General features: G+C 37.6%; 1 protein-coding gene across 8 annotated transcripts in view; it reads right to left on the reverse strand.

The window, feature by feature from the left end:
* Nucleotides 1-266: 266 nt before the first annotated feature.
* LOC126248073 (band 7 protein AGAP004871-like) overlaps nucleotides 267-21,686 on the reverse strand; it is a 439,986-nt gene continuing 418,566 nt past the window's right edge. For all 8 annotated transcript variants that reach the window (XM_049948729.1, XM_049948732.1, XM_049948730.1 and 5 more), the window contains 3 exons: nucleotides 14,507-14,668; nucleotides 11,246-11,411; nucleotides 267-931 (listed from right to left, as the gene is read on the reverse strand). In XM_049948729.1, the coding sequence (XP_049804686.1) occupies nucleotides 818-931; nucleotides 11,246-11,411; nucleotides 14,507-14,668 (442 nt within the window). In that variant the 3' untranslated portion in view covers nucleotides 267-817. The remainder of the gene's footprint in view (nucleotides 932-11,245; nucleotides 11,412-14,506; nucleotides 14,669-21,686) is intronic.

Consider the following 21,686-nt stretch of genomic DNA (forward strand, 5'->3'; position numbering starts at 1 on the left):
GCAATGTGATGGCATTCTATACTTTAGGTAATGTGACTAGTGGAAGTATAAGGATTGGATTTTCAGGGAGAATACGAAAATAATACATAAATTCACTTTTTACTATGAGCAAAAGCTATAGTACCAACACATTTCACAAATCACGTGGGGATACTGTCAACAGAGTAGTAAAATAGTTTCAGCTCCATCTGTCAGTACTGCATTAGTCCCTGACAACTGGTGTTAATGGTGAGTGTCTTAATCCCCCCCACCCACCCAAATCCCTTCCTCTCCCCCTTGCCTCTAGCAGAATGTATGTAGGAAACTCTAATCTTTTCACCTCTTATTGTCACACCATGCATTGAAAACCACACTTGGTTTAATCTTATCAGAGATTGAGGTGTTATGTCAGTACTTTTTAGTTCCGTTTTCCAAACTAACCTTAAATACTCATTGTACAACACATACCTAACGTAACATCTGGGTAATAAGAAGCAATGGATTTCTTGAGATGTACGGCTGAATTCTATAGATTACTCTAAGTTAATGCAAAATGTAGCATTTCAGGTAATATTTTTTCTACATTTTCTTATAGTTGTATGAAAAAAAAAGTTCATGAATATTTTGAACATTATATTCTATTGGCTTTTAAAGTGAACTCTGATACAAATTTGTGGATTCCTTCGTATGTATGAAACACACTCTTGACGAAGCACAAGAAAGTATAAAATTAGATGTAAATTCCTGAGATACAAACAAATGCTGTGCACACATAGAATAAACATATTACAATAAACACATCACTTAATAATATATGTAAATTTGTTTGAAGATTGAATTAAGACTTTTTAAGATTAGTGAGAAAAGGAGTGACAATGTCCATTGGCAGTGGAAATATAATAGTAGAATTCTTCTCAGCTGAAATGGTATTCAGGGTCTGGAGATAACGAAGCTGTAACAAAGACCATAATTATTAATGTAAACAAAAAGGTAATAAACTATCAGAAAAACAAACAAATTAAATTTTTAAAAATGTTCTACAAATTGCAGGTGAAAAACTGCTCCCTATTATTTCAGTTTTGTAAATACTGCGATCTGTATGTACACTGCAGCTTCATATGTAAATAGATATTTGTAGGCTATATGATTTACTTCAGCTCTGCTTAGGCACTGCTCCACAAACTCAGCAGCAGCTCTAAGTAGGAGCAAAATAAAAGGAAGATCATGAAATGGTGTGGTTTTTGTTTTTTTATTCTTCATTTATTATGAATTCCATGAATCCATATTGTGATAAGCTATAAGGATGGGGAACACATCAGTTTTACAGCTATAGAGACACAACAAATATAATTAAGAAATGTACTGTAGCAAAAATGTAGCACAAATTGGTGAATAAGTTTAAATTTTGAAAGCTGAAGCAAAATTAATAAGGTATAACTAGTTTGATGCATGGCCATCCTCTGCAGAAAGCAAATAAATATTTTGTTTTGTGAACAAAAAATGTCTTCTCTTGCTGCACTGTATTTTATTCTCCCAGACATGTTTTGCCTCTTTTCACTTTGAGGCATCATCAGTGGGACCTATAATGATACAGTTATGATACATTTTTGTTTTGATATGTATTATTTATAGGAATTACTTACAGTACTTCGCGTTTTTAGTTGGCATCAGTAATTTTGCTCTCATATGTTCATATGCTGGAATTCACACTGGTGCTCTGTTTATGACATGTTAACATCTTTTTAGGGCTCAGACATTTTTCTTCCCACTTTTCATGTTGTTTGCCCTTGTTGTTGTGATGCACTATCAGTCTTCTGTCACTAATACAGACATTTGATTGAAAATTATGACTTCCAGATGTAACTACATTGAGTTCACTTTGGGTCTCATACTGTTTGGTTTGTTTATGTACATGTTGCCAACCTAACAAAGTATATCCTGAAAACTAATGTCTATTCATTTTGTCATGTTCATATCTGTGTGTGTGTGTGTGTGTGTGTGTGTGTGTGTGTGTGTGTGTGTGTGTGAGAGAGAGAGAGAGAGAGAGAGAGAGAGAGAGAGAGAGAGAGAGAGAGAGAGAGTTTGAAAGTTTGTGTTCAGCTGATTTGAGATTTCTTTTAAATGTTATGAGGAGAGGTTCATCGACAAATGATTGGAAAGTGGAGTTGGTGGTATTATTGCAGTCCTCTGATGCACTGTTACTCTGTTATTATATCTATTAGTCTAAACAATGAGTTGTTTGGCACATGTACTTTATCATTTAACTGGGTTTTCTTTTCTACTTTGGTTTTCTGTGTGTGGTAATTTTCTTGCATGGTTAAAAGCTGTTTTTTTTTTTATTGTTGATTCTAATTATTTTCATGCCTTCTTCTCTATTGGTTGGTTTGTGATTGTGTTTTCTTAGGTGTTCTGCAAATGTTGAGTGATTTGTCGCATATTTCCAGGCTCTCATGTATCCTTTGCATCCAACATCAAATATTCTGCGTGTTGGTCCCATTTATCTGCCTTCAGAAGTTTTTCTCTGTAATTGATATATATCTACTTTCTGGTGTATGTCTCTGTTTCTTGTCAGTCTTGGGGTGTATTTTTGGATAGAATTGTCTGTTGTGTATGCTATGTTTATTCCCTGTCTTTTGAAAATGTTGGTGATATGAATGTTATTGTGTGCCATCTTGTGTTTTCTCTTATATTTTCCTGATTATTCTGCGTAGTTGTTTTGGTGCCGAGTATTTGTGATTGTGTTTGGTTATGCTGTGATGTTGTCAATAGTTTTGTGCTTTCTGCTTTTATTTTTCTTTTAATTTTGTTGTTTAACCTTGTGACTATGTTACTATTGTACCCATTGTTTTGGGCTATATACATTATTACGTCCAGTTCCTTTTGGTAATTTACTTTGTTGAGTGGGACTGTGTTGAATCTATGAGGCGTGTGTTGAAGTGCTGCCTGCTTTTGTGAGTGTGGGTGGTTTGAGGATTAGGGGATGATAATGTCAGTTGCTGTGGTTTTACAGTAAATTTCTAACATATGCATATTGTTTTGCTCTTTGGTGGTTATATAAAGAGAGTTAATTTGTTTATTCTGATCTGTTTCAATTGTGAATTTTATATTTTTATGTATGTTGTTGATGTCAGTATGTAATTTTTAAATTTTTGTTTGTGGTTCATCTATTAAGTATAGGATGTCATCCATATGCCTGAACCATGTTGCATCCTTTTGCTACATTTTTGTCAAAATGATCTGTTCAGTGTGGTTTACAAAAATATTTGTTAAGGCTCCTGACACAGGGGATCTCATTGGTAATCCATCTTCTTGCAAAAAAAATTCATTATTGAACTGGAACTAATTTTGTTCTGTTATGAACTTTTGGAGAAGAAACAGATGAAGATTACACAGAAAATCTAATTATAGAAGAAAAACCATATTGACAAGGGAAAATATGTGAGGAAACATCAGTATCAACACTGGATTAACTAGAGCACTAATTAAAAAAAGAAAACCATAATATAATAACCAATATGAAAACACAACACAAAAACAACACAAACACAGGATTTATAACACTCAAAAAACTTAGGAAAAAACATCAAAATCAAAATATCATCATTTCAAAAGCAGACAAGGGAACACAGTAGTACTTATACCCGAAGAACAATACATTGTAAAAACATAAGAATTCATCTCACAAAATAACATTACAAAATTAAAATTGGACCCAACACACATATTCCAGTCATAAGTAAAAAAATGTACACATCACACAGATTAAAGAAAGCTGACACAGTGTAATCCCACTGCAACTGTCCTCCAAAGCCAACCAAAGGTCCACAAACTGAATCTTCCTTTAAGACTGATTCAGGATTTTAGAAAATTTCCCATGTACAAGGATAGATGTTACAATTACTGTTTGAAAACTTCAGTGTACAAGAAGACAGAATTATTAAAAACTCTACACAGCTAATACAACAAATAAAAGATATAAAAATCTCAGACACAGCAATACTCCTCTCATTTGATACAGAAAGCATGTATTCTAACATACCAGTATGAGAAACAATAGAAATCATAGATAAGAACCTGAAAACACATAGTCAGCTCCCTGATAAACAGATTTAGGAAATACTCACATTAATAAAGTTCATAAAAGAACAAAATTACTTCCAATTCAATAATGAATTTTATTTACAAGAAAATGGGTTGACAATGGGATCCTCAGTGTCAGAAGCCTTAGCAAATATTCTTATAAACCACATCGAACGAAAGAATACAACATACTATATTGGTTCAAAAATATGGATGACATCCTCTGCTTCATAGAGGAACCACAAATAGAAACTGAAAAGTTACACACTGACATCAACAAGGTACATAAAAATATAAAATTCACAATCGACACAGAACAGAATAACCAAATTAACTCTGTTTATATAACCATCAAAGAGCAAAACAATAAGCAGATGTTTGAAATTTACCATAAAACCACAGCAACTGACGTTATCATCCCCCAATCCTCTAACCACCCACACTCACAAAAGAAAAGCAGCACTTCAACACATGCTCCACAGATTCAACACAGTCTTGCTCAACAAACAAAACTACCAAAAGGAACTGGACATAATACTGTATATAGCCTGAAACAATGGGTACAATAGTAACATAGTCACAAGGCTAAACAGCAAAATTAAAAGAAAAATAAAAGCAGAAAGCACAAAACTATTGACAACATCACAACATAACCAAACACAATCACAAATACCCAGCACCAAAACAACCATGCAGAATAATCAGGAAAATATAAGAGAAAACACAAGATGGCACACAATAACATACAAATCACCAACATTTTCAAAAGACAGGGAATAAACATAGCATACACAACAGACATTTCTATATAATAATACACCCCAAAACTGACAAGAAACAGAAACATATTCCAGAAATATGTCAATTACAGTGTAAAACTTGAGATAGCAGGAACATAGGACCAACAGGCAGAACATTTGATGTCGGATACAAAGAACACAGAACACATGAGAGCCTGGAAGTATGTGACAAATCTCTCCACATTTGCAGAGCTCCTAAGAGAACACAATCACAAACCAACCACAAGAGAAGAAGACATGAAAATAATTAGAATCAACAATAAAAAAAAAACAGCTTCTAACCCTGCAAGAAAATTACCACACACAGAAAACCAAAGTAGGAAAGAAAATCCAGTTGAATGATCAAGTACATATGCCAATCAACTCATTGTTTACACTAATAGATAAAATAATATAGTAACACTGCAACAGAGGACTACAATAATACCACCTAACCCACTTTCCAGTAATTTGTCGATGAACCTCTCCACAAAAGATTTAAAACATAACCCAGATCAACTGAACACAAAAACTTTCAAACATTCTCTGCTATTACCTTCACATTCAAAATTCTACAGCTCATATATATATATATATATATATATATATATATATATAAAGATGATGTGACTTACCAAACGAAAGCGCTGGCACGTCGATAGACACACAAACATACACACAAAATTCAAGCTTTCGCAACAAACTGTTGCCTTATCAGGAAAGAGGGAAGGAGAGGGAAAGACGAAAGGATGTGGGTTTTAAGGGAGAGGGTACGGAGTCATTCCAATCCCGGGAGCGGAAAGACTTACCTTAGGGGGAAAAAGGGATGGGTACACACACACACACACACACACACACACACACACACACACACACACACAGACATATTTAAAGGCAAAGAGTTTGGGAAGAGATATGTGTGGATGGATATATATGTGTGTGTGTGTGTGTGTGTGTGTGTGTGTGTGTGTGTGTGTGTGTGTGTGTGTGCGCGCGCGAGTGTATACCCGTCCCATTTCCCCCCTAAGGTAAGTCTTTCCGCTCCCAGGATTGGAATGACTCCTTACCCTCTCCCTTAAAACCCACATCCTTTCGTCTTTCCCTCTCCTTCCCTCTTTCCTGATAAGGCAACAGTTTGTTGCGAAAGCTTGAATTTTGTGTGTATGTTTGTGTGTCTATCGACGTGCCAGCGCTTTCGTTTGGTAAGTCACATCATCTTTGTTTTTAGATATTTTTTTCCCACGTGGAATGTTTCCCTCTATTAGTTTTCAGGATATACTTTGTTAGGTTGGTAACATTCACATAAACAAACTAAACATGATGAGACCGTAAGTGAACTCAAAGTAGTTACGTCTGGTGGAAGTTATAGTTTTCTATCAAATGTCTGTATTAATGACAGAAGACTGCTAGTGCACCACAACAACAAGGGCAAACAACATGAAAAGTGGGAAGAAAAATGTTTGAAACATAAAAATGTGTTAACATTTCATAAACAGAGCACCAGTGTGAACTGCAGTATATGGACATATGAGAGGAAACACAGATGCCAACTAAAAATACAAAGAACTGTAAGTAATTCCTTATTTACTTAAAAAGTGAGAAGTGAACTGTTTTATAATCTATGAATAATACGTATCAAAACAGAAATGCATCATAACTGTATCATTACAGGTCCCATTGATGATACCTTAAAGTGAAAAAAGATGAAAACGCATCCGAGAGAATAAAATACAGTGCAGCAAGAGAAGGTGTTTTTTATTTACAAAACAAATATTAATAAGAAGTAGTCAAACTAACATGACATGATCACTCAAAATAAATTTAAATACAGAAATAAATATTGGTACACTGCCCATCTTAAACAAGTACAGAGAATTTTGGCTAACACATTAAAAACAAAGTTGCAAAGTACAAATTACAATAGAAAATGTACAAAAAACCAATAATAAGGTACTTTTCACATTTGTATTTAAATGTAGACAAGACATTTATGTGAACTTTGATAGCTGATGGAAGGATGCTGAAAATTTTTGTGACAGAGTAATGAACACCTTTTTTGTACAAAACTTGTATGGTTTAGATCCCTGTGTCAGTCATTTTTATACCTTGTATTGTGATCATGGTAAGCACTATAATTGTGGAGAATGGTTGTTAGAGACAAAAATCATTAAAGAAAATAAGAATTGAGATGTGGTGGTTAATATTTGGAGCTTACAGAACAGGTTTCTGCAAGAACATTTTGGAAAACTGTCACTCAGGATTATAATTACTCTCTTTCATGCAAAAAAGACCTTTTTTGGCTAAAGTTTGATTAATCCATAAAATTATACCATATTACATGGTAAGATTAAAGATACCCAAAATAAGCAGCTTTGGTAGTAAACATATCTCCAAGAGGGGTCATAATAACATGCAGGGCACAAACTGCCAAACTGAGTCTTTTAGGAAGATCTAGAATATCCACAGACCATTTTAACTTGCCATCAATTAATGCCCAGACACTTAGAAGATTCATAATGTAAAATATTTTGGTTATTACAGTTCAAATGGACTACTACATTTTCTTGCCAAGACACACACAATTGCTAGTATTGAGTTTTTTCAATATTTAGCATTAATTCATTAGCCGTGAAAGAGTGCAAGATGTTTGTAAGTAGAGCACTACATTTACTTTCTAGTTTCCTAACTGAGCAACTTTCAAGAAGAATAGTAGTATCACCAGCAAAAAGAGTAAATTTTCTCTCAGTATTTGAACAAAATAGGAAATCACTTAAAAAGATCAGAATCAATAAAGGACACTCCACGCTGATGTCTGATGAAATAGGATACCCATGAAGTCTTTCTATTTTGCGGACATGATTTAATCAACCTAGTGATGCTAACATAAAAATCTCCATTTCTCAAGGGAATGCTGTGCTCTACACAGAGTTAATGAGCACAAGAAAGATACAGAAGCAACCATCACTGACATATGGAACCTTTGCTGAATGGCACCTTTGATGAAGTTGATGAGATGACATATTCCTGGTACTTGACACATAAAACTGCACTTAAGAAACAAACCGCAGGACGTAATATAGAATGTAACATGATTCATTTACAAACATTAGGCATAGCTACCAATTTTATCCCCATCTAAGACATTCATGACATCATCTCAATCACAAAAATTTGTGCAGCTGTATTAATGACCCGCAGTACTGGCTCAATACCATACAGTCCTCCTTGACTGAGCTTCCTGAAAAGAATTTCAGAACTAACACACCATTCTCCAACAGGCAACAGATCATCTGCCAGGTAAGAGCACATCTATTGTAAGTCAAATATTTCACTGAGAGTGAGAAACATTTTGAAGCTGCTGAAGATATGCCTGGATAATCTCTTACATGGCATCTACTGACAGTGTTGTTATTTCAGTTAACTGTTGTCAGACTGTATCTGAAGTACATGAATGGGAAGGAAAGGGGAAGGGGTAGGTGGGAAACCAGTTCCTTCCAGCTGCACAGGGCACTGTGGAAATGCAATGGCGAAAGTAGAAAATGTGTGCCAGACTGGGACTCGAACCCAAATTTATTGCTTCTCATGAGCAGTTGCCTTAACTACTTCGGCCATCTGGACACAGTCCCTGACCGACCCAATTTTCCAGCTTATTGTACAATGCAATGTAGTGTCCCTTGTCCATTAACCCCCTACTGGCAAATTATTGTTTCCCTTAGGACTTCAGACAGTATTAGTGCTCTTGCACTGAAGCAAATGTCATGGAGCCATCATGCAATCACAGAAATGTGTGTGGGGGGGGGAGAGGGGGGGGGGGAGGGGGTGTGTGGCAAACCTGCAACCCCCCCCCCCCCCAAACACACCCTCTTCTGTGATAGAGTGATGGTTCCATGACATTTGCTTCAGTGTGGGAGCACTAATATTGTCTGAACTCTTACAGGAAGCAATAATTTTCAGTAAGAGATTAACAGATGTAAGCTAAGTTGGAAATTTGGATCTATTAGGGACTGTGTCCAGATGGCCTAAGTGGTTAAGGCAACCACTCATGAGAAGCACTAAATCTGGGTTTGAGTCCTGGTCTGTATAGTTTACAGAAACTGCACCAAATGATTCTGATCACACATTAACTGTTTAGTTATCACATTGAGGAATTTATGGCAAGCTGTGGGTCATGATTTGTTGCACATATAGAATTGTATTCATGCTTTAGCTGTGTGAGCCAGTAGTGAGAAAGGTTACTCACCCCACGAATGACAGATCCTCATGACACCTGGATCCAGAGTGTGGAAAAGCTCTAACATTGCAATATAATAAATTTACTTGAGATAGTAAAGCCGATGTCCACAAATCAGCAGGGATTTAAAAAGCATTGCTTGTGTACAACTGTTTAATTTTCTTGTACAATATGCTGTGAACCATGCATGAAGGGCAACAGGCAGATTCCATATTTCCACATATCATTTGACACAGTGCCTCACTGCAGACTGTTAATGAATGTTCCCAGCATAAATAGGTTCTCAGGTAGTGGAGTGTCTTGAAGACTTCTTAAATAATAGAACCCAGTACAACCCGTTGATGATGCTGTAGTGTACAGGAACATGTTGTCTTTGAGTGACTGTAGGAGGACAGAGGATGACTTGGCTAGAATTTCTATTTGGTGTGATTAATGGTAGCTTTCTCTAAATGTACACAAATGTAAGTTAAGGCAGATGGACTGGAAAAACAATCATGTATTTTCAAATACAGTACTAATGGTATGCTGTTTGACACAGCCACATCAATTAAATATCTGAGCACAGCATTGCAAAGCAACATGAAATTGATCAAGCACATATGGTCAGTTATAGGGAATGCAAATGGTTGCCTTCAGTCCATTGGGAAAAGTACTGCAGGTCACCAAGAAAGGAGGTTGGTTGTAGAAGACTTGTGTAACACACTCTTGAGTGCTGTCCAAGTGTCTGGAATCCCCACCGGGTCCTATTAAGGAAGACATCAAAACAGTTCTGAGGCATCCTGCTATATTTCTCTTCATTAGAATCAGTCAACACATTATCGAAATGTTCCATGAACCTAAATGGGAGTACCTGAAGGGGAAACCACATTCTTTTTGTGAAACACTACTGAGAAAGTTTAGAAAAGTAGCATTTGTGAAAGACTGCAAAACAGTCTTACTGCCACCAACACACAGCTCACGTAATGACTGCAAAGACAAGATAAGAGAATTTAGGGCCCATGCAGAGGCATGAAGGCAATCTTTTTCCCTCACTTCATTTACAAATGGAATAAGAAAGGGGATGATTAGTGGTAGTACTAGGCACCTTCTACCATGCACCATACAGTGGCTTATGGAGTATGCATGCAGATGTAGCTGTAGATGTACTTTGCCCCTGAGTGACATTGGATCATAGAAACTCCCATACTGGAACTGGATCCAAATGCATAACATCCTGAAATAACATTTAATGTTTGGCATATTAAAACAAACAATTTAAAAATGCTGACACTTTACAATTGCAATGTCATTTATTAAAAATTAACCTGTAAAAGATGACAAATCAGCTAGATCACTATTATGAATATAGGCAGAGATGGCTGAGCCATCACAGAAGTGTGACACAGTACAAGCACTTGGAAACAATACATTTTAGTCAAATACTAGTCTTGAATGAGTCATCTGTCAATGCTGGTGATATGAACATGACTCACTCATGATCAAACGGACTAGTTAGTTTCCTGTATAGAAAAGTGATATAAATTATAATTTTACTTTGGGAAACGTTACTTTTATCTTAAAAAGAGTTGGACATAAAGACAGTGAAGTCATGTTTAATATCTGTGGTGCTTGAGATCGTATTCTCAGATCACGCGATCATTATAGTGATTTCTAAATTCTGACAGGGTCTCACATAGGATTGACTGTGTCAAATAGACAGGCATAAATGATTCCTTGTTTCCTTTGGGCAAATAAAGAAGGCAGCACCCATTTTTTCTTAAAGTGGAGACTTGAAACATTATTGTAGTGACAGTAGCAGCAATTCCAAAAGCCACACACAATTTCACTGTTAAAAATAGCATTGTTTGGAGTCACAATCTACAGAAAAGAATATTTATGGGGAAAACGAGACAGCTTTAGAAGATATGAGGTGAGCAAGCTTCTTCTCAAACAATCAGCAAAACACCAAGTGCATACTGATCAGATTTACTCCTGCAGTTTATCTAACTCAGCTCTCTGTAAGCAAATTCACATAAGGGGCAACTTACAGTATCAGCATATTTAGATGCAGCAATGTATCACAGCAGGAAGATTCCCTATTTCTATCTTTTTCAATAGATGAGACAATGATCATGGAAACACTACATCATTCATAAGTACCTAGTACTAGAGGAAACCTAAAAACAATACCACCAACCTGTAAGGCAGCTGGACTTTCAGACATAACATCAGAAGCTTCTTTCAGAGCACGTGAAGCCTTCATTTCTCCTTCTGCAGCTATTACTTTAGCACGAGCCTCTCGTGCAGCCTCTGCTTCAGCTGCCATAGCTCTCTGCAATTGAACTGGTAGTCGTACATCTTTTCTGTAAGTATTAAAAACAAATAAATGAATAATAAATAAAAACATATGATCTGTTATTCTGTAACTCATCCCTGTATAGAAATACAAGTTAGTGGCTGAGAGTGAAAACACAGATTGAGAGAATTCTATCACTTCATTTTTACCATTTTTCTTCTATTTTTGAAAAAAAATTGAACCTTTCCACTATATGGTGAATGATTTGCCTGGAAAACTTAGGAGTGTTTCACATGACAGGAAACGTTTTTATTAAAACTGGAAAAACTGGAATAATGTCAAAATATGTTCATTCAACTTTTGGGACTTATTTATCCTGCACTAACCACTGGTTACAATATTGCACAAAGCAGGTAATTAATCCTAACAAAGTGTTATTTTAACTGCACTCCATAGTACACGATAACACAGACATTAACTCTAGACATAGAAAAGATTCACCATTATGATGATAATTGGATACAAACAGAGAGTACAAATCATTTGATAGTTGTGTTTAATTCAGCTTCCTGATTATTCTAGCACTTAGAAGTTGGCTTCAATACACATGAGACTGCAAAATGTGTAACGTCGCAAACATATAATCTATAGAAATTTTCTTGACCTAAGGAATACATTGATGAATTTTGTTATGAAATTCACATCAAATGTATACAGCAATGCACACACATCTGCATGTGCACAAGAAGTATTTATAGTGAATATTAATTATTAATTACTAATGGGCGAAGTAGCATTAACTCTGTCCTTCCGTCATTTGAACAAGGAGAGAGCAATATTCAGAGCAGAATTTAAGCAAAAACCTCCATATCTATTTGTAAGGTTACTTGCTAATTTGATCTCAACTGTTTCCTCACTAACACTATCCCAATAGCTGGAAGTGCCTGCCATAATCTCAATGTTGTTACAGTGCATATGAGGCCAGGTGCCAATGCAGTGTGTGTGTGTGTGTGTGTGTGTGTGTGTGTGTGTGTGTGTGTGTGTGTGTGTGTGTGTGTGTGTGTGTGTGCGCTTTTTGTTCACACTCAGTAATACTCTAATCTGCCATAATCCTGATGGCCTAACCAATTTATGACAGCCACTTTACACAAACCATGATCATCCTTTACTGGTACTAAAGGGTCCTAATCTTAGATGATGGTTGGAAAACACATTTCACATCATGTTTCCACATAGTACAACAAATCCTGTTGGAAATGATACCTATGCAAGGGTAAAAGGCTGTAGACTTTGGTGTCCCCTTATTATTTCCAACACTCACTCACCCAATTGAAGGTTGATGGATGACACAATGCATAGCTGATTTGTCTTTCACTCTAAGAATCCTGGTGATTACTTCAAAGTGGGACAACTCATCTAACAAACTTTCGGGATCTCAGATGTTGTGGGCCCTATAAACGAAGGTACAAAAGTACTCCATGCTGCACCGGATTGTGACAAACTATCAGCCTGGAGACACTGATCACCTGGCTACAAATCCATACGCTGCTTGAACATTATGTGCTGGAAGAAACTCAGGTTTCACGTAAGATACACTGTTTCTAAACAAGTGACTTTATTGCACAGTTACAGTCACTTACTGAAAGAGATGCACCCACAGAAAGAATGTTTATTCTGACATAACAGTCTGCTTAGGATGAATATCAAACAGGTAATCATGTCGGTGTTTGTAATGAAATAATTTTTGAAATATCGATAAAACACATTCCAGATTTTGTTGAATCCACATCTGCTGCACTGCTACCTGACACTCTGGCTATCACTGTTTCTCTCATTTATCAGCTGAATTAAACTTTTATTGCCCATAGCTTGTCTAGTGACACGCCACTTAATCCTGTTTAAGACATTTCAGATGTTAAACTTTACAGCCACATAAAGAGACACATAGTTAGTGTAATGGTCTGCAGAAATGTAATGAATCAACTTTCAGGCTATGAATACCCTTTCCTTGCTGGTTTACCGAGCAAGGTGGTGCAGTGGTTAGCACACTGGAGTTTATTCGGGAGGGCAATGGTTCAAACCAGGATTCGGCCATCCTGATTTAGGTTTTTTGCAATTTCCCTACATCACTTCAGGCAAATGCCGGGATGGTTCCTTTGAAAGGGCATGGCCAACTTCCTTCCTCATCCTTTCCTAACATGATGGGGCCAATGACCTCGATGTTTGGTCCCCTTCCCCAAATTGACCAGCCAACCAACCAATCCTTGCTGGTTTCACTAAAATACAAGATTCTGGAACCTGAATTCTTACTTAACATTATTTATTACAAATTCTGACAGTAGTGGAGCAGATGTCATAAGAGATGATTTGCATTAGTCTCCACATATACTATGGGGTTGGGTTGTTTGTGGAAGGGGACCAGACAGCGAGGTCATCGGTCTCATTGGATTCGGCAGAGAAGGGGAAGGAAGTCGGCCATGCCCTTTCAATGGAACCATCCCAGCATTTGCCTGGAGTGATTTAGGGAAATCACGGAAAACCTAAATCAGGATGGCCGGACGCGGGATGGAACCGTTGTCCTCCTGAATGCGAGTCCAGTGTCTAACCACTGCGCCACCTCGCTCGGTCCACATATACTATGAACTGATCAAGATTTCTATACCAACATATGATCAACTTTTTCGTAACTTGAATGCACAGTATTAATGTTCCACAACAATATTTATTTAATAGTTCATTATGAACTGGTTTTCATCTTCTTTGGCCATCATCAAATAACTTAATACTAAACAGAAGTCCACACAAATTCAATAAAAAATCATAGCTATACAAAGATTGTTGTACAAAGACACATGACATTTTATGACTATATTGACATAGTCATAAAATCTTTGTACAGCTATGAATTCTTGCTGAAGTTGTGTGGAATCTGTTTAGTATTAAGTTATCTCATGGTGGCCTAAGGAATTGAAAGCTGGTTCGTAATGAACTATTAAATAATTATTATTGTGAAACATTAAAATTGTGTATTCATGTTGCTAATATGTCTATGTTCCTCCAAGAACTGTTGGAATGTTCCATAAATATTATTACAAACATTTATAATACCAAAAATTCATAAAAACAGAATTTGTTGAAGATATTTAAAGTGCCGTAACTTACATCTCAACACGTTCCACTTTCACACCCCATGGATCTGTAGCCTCATCAAGAGCTGACTGCATTGTATGGGCAATTGCTTCTCGTTCAGACAGTATCTCAGATAGGTTTCTTGTGCCCAGAACATTACGCAATGTTGTTGCAGCAAGCAGGCGAGTAGAATGGCTGTAAATGAAAGCAGTTTAGGTTAAAGTGTTTTCTCGGGCTACTAGTTAGTTTGTTTTTCTAAGCCCATACGCTAATGACAATGAGAGCATGTCCATACAGCAATAAAAAATTCCCAGTAATCACCTGTATTCCCTCTTATTTATGATAACACAATTAAAATGTTTTGTTTCATTTTTTATAAGAAATATTGTTATTTCCAACTTAGCTGCAATCATTGAATTTCAAGTTGTGCCCATCTGCTGTCTGTGTATGTTCAAAACAAAACAATTTTTGTTTCTTATGTATACCATTCAAAGCACTTTTTCAGTTTCAGTAGAATGTCCTCCCCCTCTTCCCATCATTACAGACTTATCTATTTGACATTCAGTCACTTGCCTTCTATTCAATCTAAATCCATTGGGAGCTCATTGTTTCCCATGTGATGGTGTTAAGTTCATAGTGGACATGAAGCAGCACAGTGCATCCCATTCATGGGCATCATGACCATCAACAGAATGAAGTACTAAAACCTAAACTGTAAAATTATGAAAAAAAGCAACAACCAGCTACATAAAAGCAGTCTTGATCAATAGGCAAGCATACAAAAGATGTGTGAGCAACAATGTTTTGGTTTTTGACATTGAGTTCTTAATGGATGAAGGCAGGCTGCAGTGAAGCCCTACACTACATGGCTACTGCTAGTATTTCCTGATGCTACCTTTTTTTTTTTTACAGTTCACCAATGATTTCCCATTATTGTATTGCTTTATAACAACTTAGAATTTCTTAATTTTTACTCTATTTTTTACTTTCTGAGGGAGCAATTTCCCACTGTGAAACAAGTGTCACTTCTGAGGCCCATTTTGCACTATAAAAGAACTTTGTCACATATCTTTTACAAAATACATTTTATAAAACGTTTAACAGCATTATATCCTTAATAAAATTAAGAGCAAGGTCTTAGATGTTATAATACACTACTGGAAATTGAAATAAGAACACCGTGAATTCATTGTCCCAGGAAGGGGAAACTTTATTGACACATTCCTGGGGTCAGATACATCACATGATCACACTGACAGAACCACAGGCACATAGACACAGGCAACAGAGCATGCACAATGTCGGCACTAGTACAGTGTATATCCACCTTTCGCAGCAATGCAGGCTGCTATTCTCCCATGGAGACGATCGTAGAGATGCTGGATGTAGTCCTGTGGAACGGCTTGCCATGCCATTTCCACCTGGCGCCTCAGTTGGACCAGCGTTCGTGCTGGACGTGCAGACCGCGTGAGACGACGCTTCATCCAGTCCCAAACATGCTCAATGGGGGACAGATCCGGAGATCTTGCTGGCCAGGGTAGTTGACTTACACCTTCTAGAGCACGTTGGGTGGCACGGGATACATGCGGACGTGCATTGTCCTGTTGGAACAGCAAGTTCCCTTGCCGGTCTAGGAATGGTAGAACGATGGGTTCGATGACGGTTTCGATGTACCGTGCACTATTCAGTGTCCCCTCGACGATCACCAGTGGTGTACGGCCAGTGTAGGAGATCGCTCCCCACACCATGATGCCGGGTGTTGGCCCTGTGTGCCTCGGTCGTATGCAGTCCTGATTGTGGCGCTCACCTGCACGGCGCCAAACACGCATACGACCATCATTGGCACCAAGGCAGAAGTGACTCTCATCGCTGAAGACGACACGTCTCCATTCGTCCCTCCATTCACGCCTGTCGCGACACCACTGGAGGCGGGCTGCACGATGTTGGGGCGTGAGCGGAAGACGGCCTAACGGTGTGCGGGACCGTAGCCCAGCTTCATGGAGACGGTTGCGAATGGTCCTCGCCGATACCCCAGGAGCAACAGTGTCCCTAATTTGCTGGGAAGTGGCGGTGCGGTCCCCTACGGCACTGCGTAGGATCCTACGGTCTTGGCGTGCATCCGTGCGTCGCTGCGGTCCGGTCCCAGGTCGACGGGCACGTGCACCTTCCGCCGACCACTGGCGACAACATCGATGTACTGTGGAGACCTCACGCCCCACGTGTTGAGCAATTCGGCGGTACGTCCACCCGGCCTCCCGCATGCCCACTATACGCCCTCGCTCAAAGTCCGTCAACTGCACATACGGTTCACGTCCACGCTGTCGCGGCATGCTACCAGTGTTAAAGACTGCGATGGAGCTCCGTATGCCACTGCAAACTGGCTGACACTGACGGCGGCGGTGCACAAATGCTGCGCAGCTAGCGCCATTCGACGGCCAACACCGCGGTTCCTGGTGTGTCCGCTGTGCCGTGCGTGTGATCATTGCTTGTACAGCCCTCTCGCAGTGTCCGGAGCAAGTATGGTGGGTCTGACACACCGGTGTCAATGTGTTCTTTTTTCCATTTCCAGGAGTGTATATGGGTCTGAGTACTATATCAAGGTATCAAAATTAATACAAGACATCACATCAAAAACTGGATGAAGACGATGGTGTACCACCTCCAATAAAACCACACTTAGTAAAGGCACTATGGTCTTGAAACCAACTATGATGTTGATGACAGCTTACTTTTGTTTTAATAACACTATAGTACAATAAACACTTCACAGAAAGTGCAAACTGTCAGTTATTGTAAATCTGGCAAAGTAAAAGTGCAGAATTAAACATCTGAGGATAAATGCTAGCTCAGTTTCAAAACTAAATGAGTACTGAGTGAGACCTTGACAACTGCCAACTGTAGAAAATGTTCGATGACTAAATTGTTATAATGTTTTTTAATGAATACTATTATTCCATTTTTTTTTTCTTTACTGGAAATATTCAGGTCAAGCATAGTTGCAGAGCAACCAATCAGTTCGAAGTGGTGTGCGGTCTACAGCAAAATGCTAGCTGTCATGAGAACTTCTGAAAAACAATTACAGAAATCAAAACATATTTAAAAACAAAAACACAAAGTTTAACCTTCATAGAGATCGTGTCCATCCATTGAAGAAGGAGGGAGGTTGGGAGTGGGGAAAGAATGGTAGAGGGTTGAGTGTTGTCTTCTCTGTAAGGAAATACAATCACAAACCCATTGTCTTCAGGATAAGCACAAAATATATTAATAGAGTCATGTTCTTTCTAATGAATACTAATCTTTAAATCAGAAAGAACAGTTCCCACATTGCCTTCAACTGCAGATTGCCGGTCAAATGCTCGATACCACTTTCAAATTCCGTAATACAAAACAATAAGACAGTTTGCTGGATATGGAGACACTCACTGCAAAAACAACTATTTCTTTTACTTTTGTGGATTGTGCTGTAAGTTTACAAGTGAACGAAAGCTACTTATACAAGCATAATCTATGGTAATATTCTCACCTAATAAGGCACACAGTTTCAAATGTATCTCAGTTCTTTTTCATGTAGTTTCGCTAGATAATAGTTTTCATTGCTCCTTGAGCTAAATTCTAGACAGCTTAATCAGCTTGCAGGAACAGGAGAATGTAGCACCAAGTGTAAGTGTGTGTGTTTCATGCTTTGCTGAATATCTTCATATGTATCATAGATGCAGAGCAACCAGTAAGTTTGATGTGCTGTAGACCGCACACCACTTCGAACTGATTGGTTGCTCTGCAACTATGCTTGACCTGAATATTTCCAGTAAAGAAAAAAAAATGCAATAATAGTATTCATTAAAAAACACTATAACAATTTAGTCATCGAACATTTTCTACAGTTGGCAGTTGTCAAGGTCTCACTCAGTACTCATTTAGTTTTGAAACTGAGCTACAATCAGTCCTCAACTACTACTCTATGTGATTATCTGCTACCTTCTGAGTATGTCAATTGCTTGTCTTCAGCCATTCAACTTTTTGCATTTCATTGGGGATTCTCCATCACTGCTCATATTAAACTTCAAAGAAAACAAAACCAAGACAGAAACAAGTGCACCTAGTGTGGGATTTAATTTGGTAAAACCTATACCACAAATGCTTCTTTTAGTGGCTCTAAATTATTGTTACAGAAGATTGAGTCTGGAATTCACATTCTGAAAAAAAGGGTCTCTTTTCTGTTTTTATCCAGTCATGTATCAGCACTGTGTGTTATCAGTGACCCTCACTATATTTCTGTGGAAATGTTAGGTGGTTTTAAATTTTATATTAGGACTAAAAACTAGTATATCTGTCAGTTTGTCATCTGTCTGTCTACTTTATCATAATTATTCCAACATAATTATTTAGACTCGAGTAAATAATTTGGGACAGATTTCAGAAACTGGTATGTTGTTTCACATTTTTTTTTAGGGCAAGACAACATGTAATCTGCAAAGTAATGAGAAATAGTGAAGTTCTTTTTCTTTTTGCTCAATAAGAATTTTAGTGGAGATTATTTCTGATATTAATAGTATTTGTTATTATGGAACTCATATAAATTTGTTTTTCTTGAGGAAAGAATTGAATACAAACATTACTACCTGCTCCACCCACATGCGATCAGATGTGAAAGTCCTCAAGAAATAGCCTCATCACAATTGAGAAGGGAGAGTGCTTGTGATTGTAATTGTAATCACAATTTTTTGTTTGGTTCTACAGACAAGAGTTTTCTGTATACTTATAGTCAGTGGAGAGAGGACATATCATTAAAAACTAACCCCATGTGTCCAAAGAAGTTTAGGTGCTCAGTCTCAAATTGTGTCATAATTATTTGTTGAAAGGAATAAGCACAGAATGAGTGAAGAATTTTTTGGGGTTTACAGGTCATAAATTTCAGACATATAGTCGATGGACACTGCGAAAATGCTAGAAAGTCAACAGTAATGTACCTGATAGTTGTTCTCAAGTTCACCATCCTTCCATATCAGTAAAACTGATGATGTTACAGACTTTCAGGGATGATGGAGAAGGATAAATGTGTCAGTTTGAGGCAAGAGATCTTGTTCCAGAAATGACCAAGTTGAGAGATATATGAAAAAATTATTCTGATACTTCTGACAGTGAACTGATACTGTGAAAAACATGTCTTCTACTGCAAGCTCTTTGGTTTCTATATTTTTGGAGAAGGTAGTAAGGACCAAAACAAGAAAAAAAGTCCAGTATATATGGGTGCTAAAATGCATACCTTGAGAGCTATGAGCTCTTGTTCATCTTTGCTACTATGAAACACATCTCTTCTACTGAACAAGTGGCCACAGCTCTTCAGGTATGCATTTAAAAGCCCATGTTTGTTAGACATTTTTTTCTTGTTTTGCTCCATACTATCACCTCTGTAAGTTGGCTGCCATGCAACCATAGCAACACTGTCACAGGTATCAGAACCATTTTCGATTATAAGTTTCAACTTGATCGTTTCCGAACCAGAGTCCCTGACCCCAAATGTGGTGTCACTGCCAGACACCACACTTGCTAGGTGGTAGCTTAAATCGGCCGCGGTCCATTAGTACATGTCGGACCCACGTGTCGCCACTGTGTGATCGCAGACCGAGCGCCACCACACGGCAGGTCTCGAGAGACGTACGAGAACTCGCACCAGTTGTACGACGACGTTGCTAGCGACTATACTGACGAAGCCTTTGCTCTCATTTGCCGAGAGACAGTTAGAATAGCCTTCAGCTAAGTTAATGGCTACGACTTAGCAAGGCGCCAATTGTCACAGTGCATGTATCTTATGAGTCTCATTTGTAGAGTCAAGAGAGATGTACCAAAGGAAGCATTAAAAGTTAAGTATATTCCAAAGATACGTATTTTCTTTATAGTATTCAATACGTATCCTGTTCCAGACTTGACGCCAGTCAGCGTGTGTGTACGCGTGCCTTTCGGCTTCCTCCTCAGTGTGGCGTGACTAGCTTGTTACGCCACAACACCAAATCGATAAATTTACTCTTCTCCATTATCCCCGAAAGTTTCCAATAGCATTATGGAATCAATCTGTACAATGATACTTGCAGTGTATAAGAACAGTTGATAATTAATTAATTTACAATTTGAAAAAATAATGGCCATATCTATGCTCCTCAGAAATAGAACACAAACAGAGATACTGTACAACAGTCACAAAAATTTAAGCTTTTCTGTTTGGTAAGCAGTTTTTTTCCTTTTTTATTCTCAGCAGTGTCACATGAATATCACACTCACCTCTCATATGTCCAAAGTTAATTTCTCATTGTTCATACCATATCTCATATGAGCAGGGATCATTCTACTGTATCTGCAGAAACCCAAATAAGTTGATCTAGGTTAAGTAGTTAAAAAACTGGTTATATAAGGTATATTGTCTAAAATCTTGCCTTACACTTTCAGAAGACAAGTGTGACAGTAGTCCAATAGTGCATTTACGTAATCTTTTTCCAGAAATACAATTGTAAACATTTAGTTCCAGCTGTTAGAAAGATGTTTGCAGTCAGGGAGCAGTTAAAGTTGTCAATTATTATGGCAGAAGTAGGTTACCAATTAACTTAATAATTTGCACTTGCATCTCTTGTCTTGCAGCTGATAAAAAAATTGATCTGATTTCCTGGTGGTTAAAAGCTGTGTGAACATGAAAAATAGTTTCTCCGATATTATCGCTAGGCATTACTTACAGTGTTTTAATATTTCACCTACACTACTCAAACTATTAAACGTAAGACATATATAACAACTATGCTGTGTGCAACCAGTAATGTAATATCGAAGATTTACCAGAGTATCTTGTAAAATTCTTTGACTCGGGGTGCTATCTCATGCATTTTTGTTCCCACATATTTTGATGTTCTCAAAATAATACATTCACAGATTTTATAAATTCTATCAAAAACGAACATACTGTACATTATACTACATTTAACAATGCACACACTCTAGCTAATGTTCACACTAATACCATGTCACCTCTGTTATTACTTTAATCAATGATCTGGATTTACTGTCCTCTTGGAGTACTTTCATGTGCCACTAACATGGATTGAATGTACAGTCGACCTTGGTTTGTGACACATAAGAAAAAATGTTCCCTGTTCAGCACCAAATATGATCATTACTACATAACACATGTCCCAGGCTATATGTAATGTTTTACAGGAAGTGGTCACTA

Source organism: Schistocerca nitens, chromosome 3 (genome assembly GCF_023898315.1).
Source record: "Schistocerca nitens isolate TAMUIC-IGC-003100 chromosome 3, iqSchNite1.1, whole genome shotgun sequence".
Classification (NCBI taxonomy): domain Eukaryota; kingdom Metazoa; phylum Arthropoda; class Insecta; order Orthoptera; family Acrididae; genus Schistocerca; species Schistocerca nitens.